At 37.9% G+C, this 15099-nt stretch overlaps 1 protein-coding gene across 1 annotated transcript in view; it reads right to left on the bottom strand.

Moving 5' to 3' along the window:
* Positions 1–3364: 3364 nt before the first annotated feature.
* Positions 3365–15099, bottom strand: part of RORB (RAR related orphan receptor B) — a 133386-nt gene continuing 121651 nt past the window's right edge. Inside the window, exons 5-10 of the mRNA XM_081944826.1 lie at positions 10351–10472; positions 8288–8420; positions 7471–7578; positions 6152–6262; positions 5377–5489; positions 3365–3806 (exon numbers count right to left, since the gene is read on the bottom strand). Of these exons, the coding sequence (XP_081800952.1) occupies positions 3651–3806; positions 5377–5489; positions 6152–6262; positions 7471–7578; positions 8288–8420; positions 10351–10472 (743 nt within the window). The 3' untranslated portion in view covers positions 3365–3650. The remainder of the gene's footprint in view (positions 3807–5376; positions 5490–6151; positions 6263–7470; positions 7579–8287; positions 8421–10350; positions 10473–15099) is intronic.

Below are 15099 nucleotides of genomic sequence, written 5' to 3' on the forward strand. Positions count from 1 at the left end.
GTGGCTCAGAGCTTGTACATTATCAGAATACAATATAAAGTGTTATTGCTGTCTTGGTTCCAGAATAGAAAAATCAACTAAAGAAAAAAAAGAGATATCATTTACTGGGACAGTGTCTCTTGTCAATCCCATTCCATGAAGGGGAAAATCAGTAGAGTTTAAAACAAAACAAGATAGGATGTAGCACACATTGACCTAAGAAATTTTTTTTTGACATAGTTGCACTAAAAACATGAGGTTTTTTTTTTTTTTTTTTTTTGTAAGAATGGCAATATTGTGGTAGTGGCTAAGGTGCAGCTTCTGCCTATCTTTAAAAGGCACTGGGACCTTATAAGAAAAAGCAACAGGTGTCAGAATTAAACAGTTGGAAATGCATTATGGTAGTGATGTGTGTGAGAGAGAGGGGGGGGAGGGAGGGAGGGAGGGAGGGAAATAGTAGGTTGCTCGTCATTTCATCCTTTTGTAACAGATGACAGACACCTCTAAATTAGGAGTAGTAGCTAATTAATCCCTTCCAGCAAGAAGCTTCTGTTAGCAGAAACAAGGATTGTAATTTTCTCTCCCCACTGACGTTTTGAGCACTTTCAAAATCTGTAATGGATGATTTAGGGACTAACTAGCAAATTCTGAGGGATTGTATAAGAGAGAGAAGCTGTATTATATGAATGGGAGTCTGCTTATGTACCTCAAGTTTCATCTTCTTTAGATTTCTCACTACATTGTTCAGAGCTCAATGGATTAATTTAACACTTTAGGGAAGGATAGCTTCAAGAGGACTGTAAAATAATGTATTTCTGGTTCGGAAAATCAGAGGTAGAGATGTTGAATACCTTTCAAAAAACACTATTTGTACCACAACTCTGCTATATATTTCTAAAGGAAAACCTGGAGTGCAGAATGCTGTGTGTATAAAGCAATTTTAAAAGAATAGCATTGAACATTGTAATCTGTAGAGAACATTAATGTCAGAAGCTCAAAAGAATGACTTTGCAGGATGGCAGACTTCTGAATGCAGGTAGAATGCAAAATAATGGAAGCATTCTATAGTTCTCCCAATTTCTAAGAAGGTAAGACAGAGCAATAATGAAGGCCCAATTATGAAGAATGGGAGAACTTGTGTCTTTGTAAGACCTTTAATAACTGTACGTGCATACTTCTGAAATATGAATTTGAATCCTAAAGGACTCATTCAAAAGTATAGGTTTGACAAACCCAAGAGAAAGAGAGTGATGGTAGGAAGAAGACAATTTTATTGTGTCTGTTTATAAATTCCCCTTTAAAATCCTTGGGAGATGGGGGAAAAAAACATTTTAATAGAATGTCTCCTGGAACTAAGGAATAACATTTCATAGAACAACCATTTTCCTATTAAGCAAGACTCATTTGTAGGGGGGTGGGGGCGTTGAAAGACCTAAAGTCTGATCTTCAACATTATTGCACATTAGAAACTAATCAACTAGAGCTCTGGATGTGAAATGAACCAATGAAAGACATGTTGACCCAAAGGTTGCAGTATAGTTATATGATGGTGATGCATATGAGAAGTTTGCACTTTCACAAAAGATCCTAGCTGGTGACTGGATGGCCTTGTGACTTTTACTTCATTCTTCAAAGCTATCTCTTACTGGACCTGCTCTGATGACCCTTGAAGGATAACAGAGCAAACTAAATCCCTAATTGTTCCTGTTTCAGGAAAGATTAATGCAATAAATTATCTGGTCCACACAAAACAAATGTACTGTTTGGGATGCTGTATGTTGTACTCTGCAATTTAAACACTGGATTGGTAATATATTTGATAATAGTATGTTTAGTATAGACTTCAGCTCTATCACTGATGAAAAGAAAAATCTCCCATTAATTTTCTCTCTGTCCATTTGAATTATCCAGACAAGGCTTTGGCACCAAGTACACAAATCTGACTTTTCATTCACTGGCTGAGTACGTATAAACATTATATACAAATTGATCAGAAACATTACCATCTTATAATTATATATGGATGGCAGAGAAAAATTCTACTTGCCCAACATAAACCTAACACATTACAAAGAGAAATTTAAAAATACAGGAGAATGTCCTTAAAAATAGGGATCTTATTTTATGCTACAAGTGTGCGTGTGTGTGTGTACATTTCAGGGATGGCTAACAGTTGACTCATAAAGCACTTTTATCCTCTCTCCCGTGGTATGATCAAATATGAATTAAATCTTGATTAAAACATTTCCTGCAATTTTATTTAAAGAGGGAAAAAAAAGGTTGTTCAAAGAAGTTTAGGTGGTGCTCTTCTGTGTATGAGACATTTCGTATTGCATCTCTCTCTCTTTTTATTTTATTTTATAAATAACCCTCTGGATTAGTGTGCTCAACCTTGGCTATTTCCAGGGGTATGGACTTCAACTGCAAGAATTCTTCTCAATGGCCATGCTGGCAGGGGAATTCTGGGAGTTGAAGTCCACGTACCTAGAAATGGCCAATGTTGGGAAACACTCCCCTGGATGATTCTGTTTTATTAGGATTTATAGTGGAGAGGAGATTGAATGGTGCATTAAAATATTTTCCTGGTTCTAAACATGGTCTAAAGCAGTGGGTCTCAACCTTCTTAATGTCGCGACCCGTTAATACAGTTCCTCATGTTGTGGTGACCCCCAACCATAAAATTGTTATATGTTTTCTTATTTTTTCAAAAATATGTGTTTTCTGATGGTCTTAGGCGACCCCTGTGAAAGGGTCGTTCGACCCCCCCAAAGGGGTCCCGACCCACAGGTTGAGAACCACTGGTCTAAAGGATAGAACAGGTTGAAAAGTATAAATGTTGGCCTTCCCTGATATATACTGCTCATATACAAATAGGACATGAAGTTTCCCCATGTGTCAGAGAATACATATGGGATTTCAATATTCTAGATTTTCCCTTATTCCCTCTCCCCTCCCCAGGTTAACACACAGGGTAATGGACAGTCCCCAATCATCTTTGTATACTGAGTAGGGAAAAAGCGATAGGGCAAGACATGAAATACTCACTCTACTGCTTTGAAATGTGCTTTGTCCACTCTTGTGTCAAGAATTCAGGGAAAGCAGGGCCTTTTAAAGTCTGTATGAAGCCTTCAATGCATTGATGCCGCACACACAAAGGGAAAGTCCATGACTTTTTGCATACGCATACACACTTGTTTCCAAGACAGCTACAAATTGCCACATGCATTTAACTAGCTAAAACATAGAAAGTAGGTAAGCCTAGTTTAGTGGATTTTCCTTAAATTATATTTGATTAAACAGAGTAATGTTGCAAATTACTCCTCTGCTTTCTTTTATATCTACAATAAACATCTATAAACAGTGGTCTCCCAGAGCATAGCCCCATAAAATAAAAATAAACAATAAAGATCACACCCAGTATTCTATACTTGCAATTTTCTGGTCAGTGAAAAATTAAAAAAAGGAAAAAAAATTAACAAAAAGAAGAGAAACCAAAGACGCTCCAGTCAGGAGTGCATATTTACATTCTTCAAACTGTAGCGGTGAAAAATAATTCTATTAAGTGCAGGACATTCCTAGGTTTGCAGTAGTGACAAGTTTTAAAGAAAGTCTTCATGACAACAATTCCTTTGCCTGATCAGCGATGCGTTCCAGGAGCTTTCACTTTCCCTTCACTTGCAACCAGTGGTAGAATCTGGATTGAACAGTTCCTTGTATAACGGAGGAAAAAGTGTGTTCACTATATCAGGATGAGATTGTTTAAATACCTGCAGTTTTTCTCCATGCAGGTTGCAAAGTGCGGTAATGGTTGGTGTCTTGGCTACTAACTGGAAGGCAGACAGAGAAAGATAAACCAAGATTTTTTTAAAAAATTCCAAATCAAAGAGTGCATAATGCATACTTTCAAATTCTTATATACAATTATAAACAAATTCTTTATTTAAAAACATGGCAGTAGAATTCAATTTGGTGTTGCTTAATAAAATATCTGACTTTTCTTTGCCAACTGAAGTTAAAGCCATATGTTAAACAGTTCATAAACAAAACACACATTGCTTAAAAACATTTAAATACATTTTAGGGAACCAAAGAGGAACTAAACTCAATTTTAGGGAAGAAAAAGTGACTTGCTAGAAAGACAAAGCCAGAACTTCTGTGACAGACATCCTGCCAATTAGGCTAATCAGTTAAGGCCTTCTTAATAAACTTGGGAAGTTTAAGTGGAAAAACTCAAATGGAAACACCTCTTTTTATGGTGAGCGTCTGTTTCTCCCATGAAAGGGTAGCTCTGCATCCTTCCATTCAGCAGGAGAAAAATTGCAGTAGTGACATCATCAGTTCTGAGGGGAGCCAGAGGCAATATGACTTTTGGGGACCTCCTTGCCTGGCTGGGCCAACAAAAGCTTACTCAACTTTCAATACTTTTTTCCCACTTGCATAATCTCTTCCTTTTTCTCACCTCTCTGCACCTGTCAAGGAGGTGAGGTCAAGCTTACCAGCTTATCTAACTGTAAAAGAATATACTTACACTGCAGTCAAGTCTGCTTCTTGGAGCAGCTTTGGAAAGTAACGTTCCCTTCAAAGTGTAGTTAGTAAGCCTAACTCCATGGTCAGCAATCTTTAACATTCAAAGAGCCACAAAGGTCCTAACCAGAAGTTCCTGTTCAATTCTGGAGCCGACCAGAAGTCCGGTTCCCCCACCATAGAGTCTCCTCCTAGCGCGGCACTTTTTTTCTTCTACCTGTCCTAACCGAAAACCCTATCAATTGTGGAGCCGACTGGAAAACCTACCCCTTGCCATAGAGTCTCCTCCTGGTGTGCAGTGCTCTCCCCCCTAACTGGAAGCTCCTCTCAAAATTGTGGTGCCAACTGGCAACAGGGAGCCGCAACAGAGGAATGAAAAAGGCACATGTGGCTCCAGAGCCGCAGGTTGCTGACCCCTGAGAAGATCCTCTGCAACTCATAGTTTGACTCCCGTGGGTGCTTCTGAGCTACAGAGGAATTCCAGCAACACATTTTCAACTATGTCATCTGCTCTTCCACATAAACTTACTAAAGGCCTATAAATATAGTGGGAAATAGCTTGTTAGAAGTTAAATTCAGGAACAACTAGCTTCTGCCAGAATTGGGCCCCCAAACCAATTAAGCATTATGTCAAAATAAACCTGCTGTTTAAGCAAGCTTCCCCATGGAAGTCTATATACTGCAGGCCCGCACTTTCCTTTGAGGTCATCGACAATGCTTTTCCAAGTAAGTCTGGGAATCATTACATCTGAGTAACTGCTTTCTTTACTGGGGAAAACTGCCATTACAAATGAGGGAAAGCAAATATCCTAGTATAGTTGTACATTTAGATATTGGATTCTCTGCGAATGTCATTTTGTATTGATGCTCTACCTTTGCCAAAGTCTCATCATCAAGATGATTCTTCTGAATCACATGTTGAAGTGCAAAATAAATCTTTTCCTGAAGTTTCTGGACCTTCCTTGGTTCTAAGAGCCAAGCTCGATCTGGCCAAACAAGACAACAAAATTAAGATAAGCATACACATACATCATTAGAAGGTGGAAAGGAGATTCGTGGTAATTAGTTTAATTTTCAGCAATGTAATATCTCGGGTTTGGGAAAGAAGTGCACTCATTCAGTTTCAAATCAAAATCTAATTACTTTGAGTTACACAAACAATGGCTTTTCATTTTGATGTGAAATCCTCAATGCACTTCTCTAATGGACCAATCTATTAATCCCAAAGCTATGCCATGCAATGTTATCATTTCTAAAGGAAAACAGATTGCAATTCAGAAGTTGATCTATTTAACATTGAATTTGAAGAATTTTCCAAGGAAAAGGCACTGCTGACAAACTACCTCCAGGGAACAATCTGTACAGTTGACTCACTCATCATGTTGACGGTTCCTGAGCTACAAGAAATGAAATCTGTGGGACGCTGAACCATGACATTTTTCTGGGCCTAGCTTCTGAATTTATAACTTATACCACATTGAAAACAAAACACAAAACAGGTTATATCAATTCAGCTTTCCTTAACTAAGTTAATATGCTTACATGGGTGATGTGCTACAGGATAAGAAAGACTGACAGTGGTAGATTTCATTTGAACATAGGATGAGTTTTTTTTTTAAAAAAAGGAAAATCGGTTGCAGGAAATCACCTGGTGATATCAGAACAGCAGATGAAAACAAGGCAATTTCTTCCTCGGTCAGCTGCAATGAACATAAGTTCTTTGCAAAGTCAAATGCTTCATTCACAAGGTCATCAGAACCTACAGGAAACACAGATAACCAAGTCAAGTTCTGGAGATATCTTCTGAGTGTGTATAGGATTTACACAGCTCAACTATTCAGCACTGTTGTCAAGTTATTACCCAGCTTCCTACATGAAATTTCTGGGTATGAGTTTGATAGTAGCAAGAATGAATCTCACACTGGCATGCTTCAATTGGTTAAGCTTGTATACTTTACGGTTGAAGAGACCTAGGCTTCCATTCAGCTCTATCAACAGCTCAATCATTCTCAGTCCTGACTTCACTCAAGGGAGTCATGCAAATAATACCATGAGAACAATACTTGTAGGCTTTCCAGTCATTTGCCCATCAATTCTGCATGCTGCTGTCTTAAACAGCCACCTCAACTTTAGAGATGGAATACCTGAAAGAGGAACTTTAGTGAACAGCTATAAGGTTTGTAATGGAGCAGCTAGTCATTCACCTATCAAAACCACTTAGGGCTATGAAAGCAAATTATGACCTGTCACTCAATTAATTATTATAAATCTAATGGGCTCATTCAGTTATAATAATCTACGTAGAAGTAATTTTCCCCTTTCAGGTTAGGTATCTACAAAAAAACTGAAGTCACTTTTTAAAACTTTCTGAACACAGTAGAATTTGTGATCTCACAAAATAACTCCTGCCTTTTCATACTTATATCCTGAGATCAGACATAAAAGCTGAGTCAGGGATTTGGTGATTCATGATGTTATGATACATGTTTGATCAACCTGCCCTCCTCATTCCTACTATGAATGCATGACTCCCTAACCTTAAATCTTTACAGTTCTCCTTCAGTGTGTATGCTTACTACCTTACACCTGAATCTTATTCTGATCTGAAATTCAAGCTTGTACCTTTTCCAAATCTAGTACAAGTTTTCAGCCTGTATTTTTTTTAAAGTTTGGCAGTCGCTCCAATCTATTGGAGAAATGAATTTCAATTCTGCCAGATGACATAGCAAAAGCATGTAAAATAATTACTGAATAAACAGAGATTCAAGAATAAGAAAATTGGTTTGCTGCTATTATATGGGACATAAACAGAATATCCTGATTATGAACTGGATTTTAATTCTCAACTGAGAAAATAGATCTAGCAGAATATCTTGGTCCCCAAAATATTACAAATAGTGATGAACTGAAATGAATCCCAATTATTTACAAAGCCTTCAGTTTGAAAAAACAAAACAACCTGCCTACCCAAAGCCTTGAACATTTGCATTCCTCCATATTTTCCTTCAAACAAGACGGTGTTGTTGAGTGGGTTGAAGGCACGACACATTCTCACTAGAACAACTTCCAAGCAGCCTGAAATAACAAAAGTCCTGAAATATTACACAGAAATATCCCAACAAGACAGTATAGCCCAGTGATGGCGAACCTATGGCACGCGTGCCACAGGTTGCACACGGAGCCATTTGTCAGGGCAGGCAAGGCACTGTCCTGTCAGCTGGCCAGCTGAGTTCACCCTTTTTTAAAGCCATTTTTTCTCCTCCCCAGGCTCCAGAGGCTTTATAGGAGCCTGGGGTGGGCGAAAAGAGCCTCCCCCGCCCCACCCCTAGAGGCCCTCCGGAGGCTTCATGAGCTTCCCTGAAGCCTCCGGAGGGCAAAAAAACGGCCCTACGGGCAAAGTGGAAGTTCAGGAATGGACTTCCTGTTTGCTCAGAGAGTCATTTTGACTGCTCAGGAGGCTTCAAGGAAGCTTTTTGAAGGTCCCTGAAGCCTTCTGAGCGTTTAAAATGACCCTCTGCGCAAACCGGACGTCACTTCCGGTTTGCTCGGAGAGTCATTTTGACTGCTTCGGAGGCTTCAGGGAAGCATCTTGAAGGTCCCTGAAGCCTCCGGAGAGCTTCCGGGAGGGCAGGGGAGGTGGTTTTCGCCTTCCCCATGCTCCTATAAAGCCTCTGTGTAATTTTTTAGTAAGTGTAACAGGTCCCGTATCTTTATCTTCTTTTATTGATCAAGTATTGATGCTGGTTAAGTATTAGTAGACTGTAATGTAATCTCTCCCACAAACCTGATTTGAGAAGTAGAATCTGATCATTCTGACAGAGTTCCATGAAGCCCGATATCCGTTTTGCAAATTCCACCACATACTGAATTGCATGTGTGATCTGGATTGCGCACTGCTGCCATAATGCTTCTCTTGACTTCAAGAAGAAGGCGCATGAAAAAGAAGGAAAGCAGAGAAAGAATGCTCTTTAGGTCAGAGAAGATGCTGTTAAAAATTTGTAACAGACTGCCAAACATCTAATATTTAATACATCTGGCTAAGGTTTCCCTCCCTAAACTCAGTTTCCCTCCTCCTCTGCCTCCTCCACTCCACACAGGGATCACGTTGGAGAATCTGTTTACCTGTTTGCATAATGTCATTGTCCCATTCATTGTGGCTCTTGGTCATTAAAAAAAAAAATTTCTCATTCCCCAAATGAGCAACCTCCAGCTCCATAAAATTTGTCCACCTGTGATTTAGACTGTGATCATCATGAATGGAATGGAATAGAATAGAATAACAGAATTGGGAGGGACCTTGGAGTCTTCTAGTCCAACCTCCTGCTTAGGCAGGATCATTTAGACTATATCATTTCAGACAAATGGTTCGCCAACATCTTCTTTAAAACTTCCAGTGTTGGAGCATTCACAATTTCTGGTGAAAAGTTGTTCCACTGATTAATTGTTCTAACTGTCAGGAAATTTCTCCTCAGTTCTAAGTTGCTTCTCCCCTTGATTAGTTTCCACCCATTGCTTCTTGTCCTGCCCTCAGGTGCTTTGGAGAATAGCTTGACCCCCTCTTCTTTGTGGACCCCTGAGATATTGGAAAAGTAGTATCATGTTATCCCTAGTCCTTCTGTTCATTACCAGTCATACCCAATTCCAGCAACTATTATTTATATGTTTTAGCCTCCAGTCCCCTAATCTTCTTTGTTGCTCTTTGTACTCTTTCTAGAGTCTCAACATCTTTTTTAAATTGTGGCAACCAAAACTGGATGCAGTATTCCAAGTGTGGCCTTACCAAAGCATTAAAAAGTGATATTAACACTTCAGGTGATCTTGAGTTTACCCCAAGGGACAAGATTTGAACCCTTGGATGTTTAATAGGCCCCTGTTTTATTTAATTAAGGTGTCAGCTTCACTCTCATTATGCTTATATTCCTAGTACTTTGATTCCAATCACCATCTTCTCTAGAAGGGTAGACCCATAACAAGAAAGGTCCTATATTAGGAATATCCCTCCTTAATTAAACCCAGGAATGGTTTTTGAACAGGTCTGGGTTTTAGAATATGCAGATAATACCTTAGTTCTGCAAGGTTCCTAATACAATCAAATTATCTGGCTCCACTTTTGATATTTCTCTAATGAGGAAATTACAAGTGGAAAATCACAAAAGAATAAAGAATTAGAAGTTCAGTAGGGCATGCTTTATTCATTGTTCTAAGTGCACCTTCATCTGGAAACTTGCCCAATTAAATACAGGGTACTAAACTTACAAATTGTGTACAGAAATCTTGTAGTAACACAAATAAGTAACAGTACTTTCAGCAACTCACAGAATGCCAGAGTTTATAACCATATGACAGGATGTTAGGTTTGTTTGAAAACCCTTTTCTTTCCATTCTGCTTGTAGTGAACTTATTTATAGAGAGGGGAAAAGAGGTAAATCTATTCAAAGGAAGAGTTGTAGTAGTTGGGGTTTTAACCGTCTCACTTACAATAAAAGGTGAGTAAGAAAGGGATGTTTGCTGTACCTACAATAAGCATTGTGTAAAGAAAATCAAGTTAGTGCCTTGGATCATCCAGTAAATTAAATTCGGGAAATATAAGGGGAAGGTTTTCTTTTTGCCCCCACAGAGCATAAATAAACTGCAGAAACAGAACTGAGGGTAGGTACTCAAAGTAACAGACACAACAGTTTAGCACAAAAAATTAGATGGAGATTAGGAACTTTGCTCCATCTTTTAAAACATCCCTTTTCAATTTTGCAATCACTGTGGTTATAATAATGAATTCAGAGAGGCAATGCTTTCTTTGTGGTAAGAAAAAAACAAGGCATTTTAATTGGATTTTTTTTTTTTTGGTACCTTGCTCTGGTATATTTTGATTTCTTCATATGTGTGAGTTTGCCAGGCTAGCTGGTGTAGTTCCTCCATTGTATACTGACACGTCTCCAAATGGGACTTAATTATATTCTGTGCAATTCGATCTAAGAGACAGGAGCAAATAGGATGTAACTCATAACATTTGGTTTACAAATAATTATACGTGCAGTTTTATATATCAGATCCCAGCAACAACATCAAAGCTGTCTGTCCAGAAGAGTGCAATGCTAGGAACAGCTAAGATCCTGGGTTGGACCCTCAAACTCCCAGGCCTCTGGTAGAGGACTTGAGATTGAGGAAGTCACAGACCACCCGTAACAGTGAAGAGGAAATTTACACACAGACACACAGACACACACACACACCTACATATACAAATGTGTATTTTAATCATGTCATAATATACACTTTTTTGGTTAGAAAGACAGGATAAAAATCAAATAAAAATACTAAATAATTTTATGAAATCTATATGTGGATGGCTGGAATCACTGTCTTTCACCTGAACGTTTCTAGCAGTAGTTCATTGTAATCACCCAAGGGGGCTTTTTTCAAGAGGCAACTGGATTTCCTGCTTTTTCTTTCAACATGTTTCGCTTCTTATCCAAGAAGCTTCTTCAGCTCTTGGATGAGGAATGAAATGTCTTCAAAAAAAAATAATAATCAGAAAAGTCCAGTTGCCTCTTGAAAAAAGTACCTTTGGCAACAGCCATGACTTTAAAGTACACATACTTAATGCTATACAGTCCATGTAAAACGGGAGTTTCTCAGATAAGTGTCAATTGACATCTGGAATAAATAACGGCTGCCAGAAGCATTTCCATGTCATGTGAAATACATATTAACCAGGTATCTGTATTATGATAGGACTAGGGTGCATCTAGAACTTTTGATAGGCCTCTTACTTGGGACACTGGCTTTTGTTTAAATTGCCAGTGGATTTAGCATATATCCTACTTGTGTTACAATTGTCTCTTCCCTGAAAAGTGTTCCAGTTTAACAAGGATTTTGCAATGTAATCATATAGCAAATGTCACTTTACAATATTAAAAGGTGTTTGCTGTTCAATTCACTGTCATTCATTACATTTCCAATGATTGCTAAAATCTGCACTTTATTTTGTATGGGTGGCTTCATTAATAATAAAACGATTTGTTAGGGAAAGTGGCAGGGTATCCTTTACAGTGCTGATATCACAAAGGTGGAATTAGGGAGCACATAATTTTCAAAATAACAACTCATCTCTCCTCTGATTTCCATATTTTCTTTTTCTGATATTACAAGACATTATTTTTAAGATGGGGCATAATTTTCAAAACAAGAATATCCTCAGAAGTAATGTATGACTATTTAAATCATTTCCGGTACTTTAAATAAATACTTGGAAATACTGGAGAGGTAGAATCAGTTAGACCAGGGGTACCCAACACCGATCCATGAACCTGCACTGGACTGCAGCATGCTAGAAACCGGGCTGTACAGACAGACAAAGTCCCATCCGCAGGATGCAGGCAGCATGTGAAACAATGCAATATCCGGTCCATGGAAAAACCTCTCTCCACGGAACCATTTCCCGGGTGAAGCCCAATTCCCCGAAAAGTTGGGAGCTGCTAAGTTACACTTTAAAGTATTGTAAACTAAAGCATTGTTAGTTTAGTGGGAAAATCTTGATCCATAATATTCCTTGTTTCTCTTTTTTATACTTCACTTTTCTCCCTTATTGGCTTTACAAAGTATCAGCTGCTCATTTCTTAACTTTCTCATTTTTTAATTATTCTTGGGAAGTGTGAATGGTTTTGCTAAAGATAGTCTGTTCCTTACAAACTTCTTAGGAAGTAACTGAAACACTTTTCTTAAATGAGCAATAATACCTTTTTTACAATCTTAAACTAGGAAACCAAAATGATGACACAAGCATGAATGGAAAATCCACATTAAATAGTTTCAAGTGTCTTTTTTTATATATTTGTTTAAAACAACATAAGCCTAGTCAGATTTTGAAATGAGAAGAAAGGCTGAATAGAGAAAGGATACAGAATTCCTTCTTTCTAACATTTATCTAATTTTTTTTTTGCTGTAAGAATTCAGAGAATTGAGCCATGCAGATGAAAAAATTCTAGTTGAAAACGAATACAAGAAAAAATGCCACAATGAGAGCATTATCTGCTTTCTGTCTTACCATCACTCTACGTACTATGATCTTGATTGATCTCAAAATATATATGGTTTATACGATATGTAGTGTGAGTTTTAGATTGTGAAAATAGTCTAAGATTAAAATATTTGAGAACAGAAAGTGGTGCAAATGAGACTTGTATGTTGAAATCATTATTTCAGTGTCTCTCTCTCTCATTTCCTGTCATAGACTCCCTAACATTTATCAAAAGCTTTTCATCTATATTTTTTTTCTCAATTCAGACTGTACACTGATAGTTGTAGAAACTTCCTAAATTAAGAAATCTAGATAGTTTATAAATTAAATGGATGAAGGCTTTTGAAGAAAATAAAATTAAATGGTCCTGATTTTTCAAGCATTTTGGTTTATTTTTTTAATCATTGTTGTTAGGTGTTAGCTAAAATTACATTCAATTTGATACTTCCATTTTAAAATGGTAATCGTGAAGTATGGGTAGGAGTCTTAGCCATGACTAACTGATAAAAATTAAATGAAATTTCTGATGTGTCAGAGTACAGTTATTTTGAGAAAACACAGAATGGAACTAAACTCCTGGATACACATGATAAAAATGGAAGAAATTTAGAACGCGGGGATTATAATTTTTAACAATGGTAGACTCTATTGGCCATGGTTTTATCCCTTCTGAAGTGAATGGGATTATTACATTTTCCTTTAAAAAGGAAAGCAATGAACAGAAAATTGGAAAGTCTTTAAAACATTGCAACATTTTAGCAGCTACAAGTAGATATCAGCTTTGGACCTACCCATCCACACAGTGTTACAGAATCTGGAGAAAGTGTCAATTTAATACTACTTTAGGTGTGATGTAGGTGAATCTATCACAAAGCTATGTCACTGATTTTCTTATTCTTAAAGTACTACAGTTTATTGCCTCAGTGTTAGAAATTCTGAGGTTATGCCACCTCTGGTTTTCCAACTGGAAGCAACTCTTTCTCTCTCGCAACTCTTTAAAAAAAAAAATCTCTACATTTCAGGAAACACAATTGTAGGTCAGATTCACATAGTTTTTTTTTTTTTAGGCAGTGAGGCGTCAAATAGGTTGGTAAATTATTGCAATGTACAATTTTGTTTGCACCCAGCAGTCACTTATTATATATTGATCAGCGCGTGGACACATATCCCTTCAGGTTTAGCAAAAAAGGCAGCTGATGTTTATTTATATAACACCAGCAAATGTCAAAACAACTAATTGGCAAAACTGGATAAAAGACAGAAGACAGGCAAAAGAAGGGAGAAAGACAACTTGCAAAAATTAACATTTAGACCTGTTAAAAAGCACAGAACTTTTCAGAACCAAGTTCATTCCTGAGTGAGCATGTCTATCTTAGTGTGTTTCTGATCTTCTCCCCCAGCCCCCCAAGGCACCATTTTGAATGACTCAAAGGTTTGTCAAGTCCAACTGCAGAATTATTTCATATTATGTAATATACTCTGCTTCATCTACGCTATCCTGGTTTGGATTTCCTTTAGGTGTGGCATCTCCGAAATTGAGAGGACACAGTTTTCAAACAATGCCCTCAACTTCAAGTTTGAGATGCTATTATTCCTTCCCCTCTTTACATGGAAGATTGTCTGGTCCCAATGACCGTGCCCTTTTCAAGCACTTTATGCCAGCCTTGTAGGTGTGAACCAATTGTTTCTCAGTTACGATGGTTTAATTCCTGAGCAGTATCCATAATGTCTAGCTTTTGAATGCTGGTCTACTGATATGCTTTGAGAACATAATGTGTGAACATAAATTGAGATGTTTTCTGACAAAGTCTCTGGGTGGTCTGTCTCCCTGTTGGGCCCATAGCTATTTTTCTAGAAAATTACTATGGACAGTTTTCAATTCCAGCACCGTTCCCCCCCAAAAAATCAACCCATATCTCCAGATCAGAGCAAGCACACACGTTCCTCTGATCAGCTAGCAAATATACAACTTGATGTTTATTTAACCCAGTTAAAACAGGACAAAAGGTGGACAAAAACCAGGAAGAAAGAAGGAGACATGAACAAGCAAACTTTTACATCATTTTACATCTATAGCTGGTTCTATATCTATATTACAAAACACAGGACTTTCCAGAGCTACTGGAAAGAGCATTGTGGGCAGTAGTGGGATTCAATTTTTTTTACTACTGGTTCTGAGGGCGTCGCTTGATGGGCGTGGCTTGGTGGGCGTGTCAGGGGAAGGATACTGTAAAATCCCCATTCCCTCCCACTCCAAGGGAACGTTAGTGCAAAATCCCTATTTCCTCCTTATCAGCTGGGACTCGGGAGGCAGAGAATAGATGGGGGCGGGGCCTGTCAGAGATGGCATTTATCCGTTCTCTGAAGTAATTAAAAATTCCGCTACCGGTTCTCCAGAACTGGTCAGAACCTACTGAATACCACCTCTGATTGTGGGTAAGTAGCAGGGACATTACGACAGGGGAGGCAGGGGAGGCAGAGCCTCACCTCTCTTCATGAAATAATAGTATATAATATTATATATTATATATAAATATAATAATAATATAATATAAATATTATAATATTATATACATCCG

The sequence above is a fragment of the Natrix helvetica genome (genome assembly GCF_964273705.1).
Source record: "Natrix helvetica genome assembly, chromosome: 2".
Classification (NCBI taxonomy): domain Eukaryota; kingdom Metazoa; phylum Chordata; class Lepidosauria; order Squamata; family Natricidae; genus Natrix; species Natrix helvetica.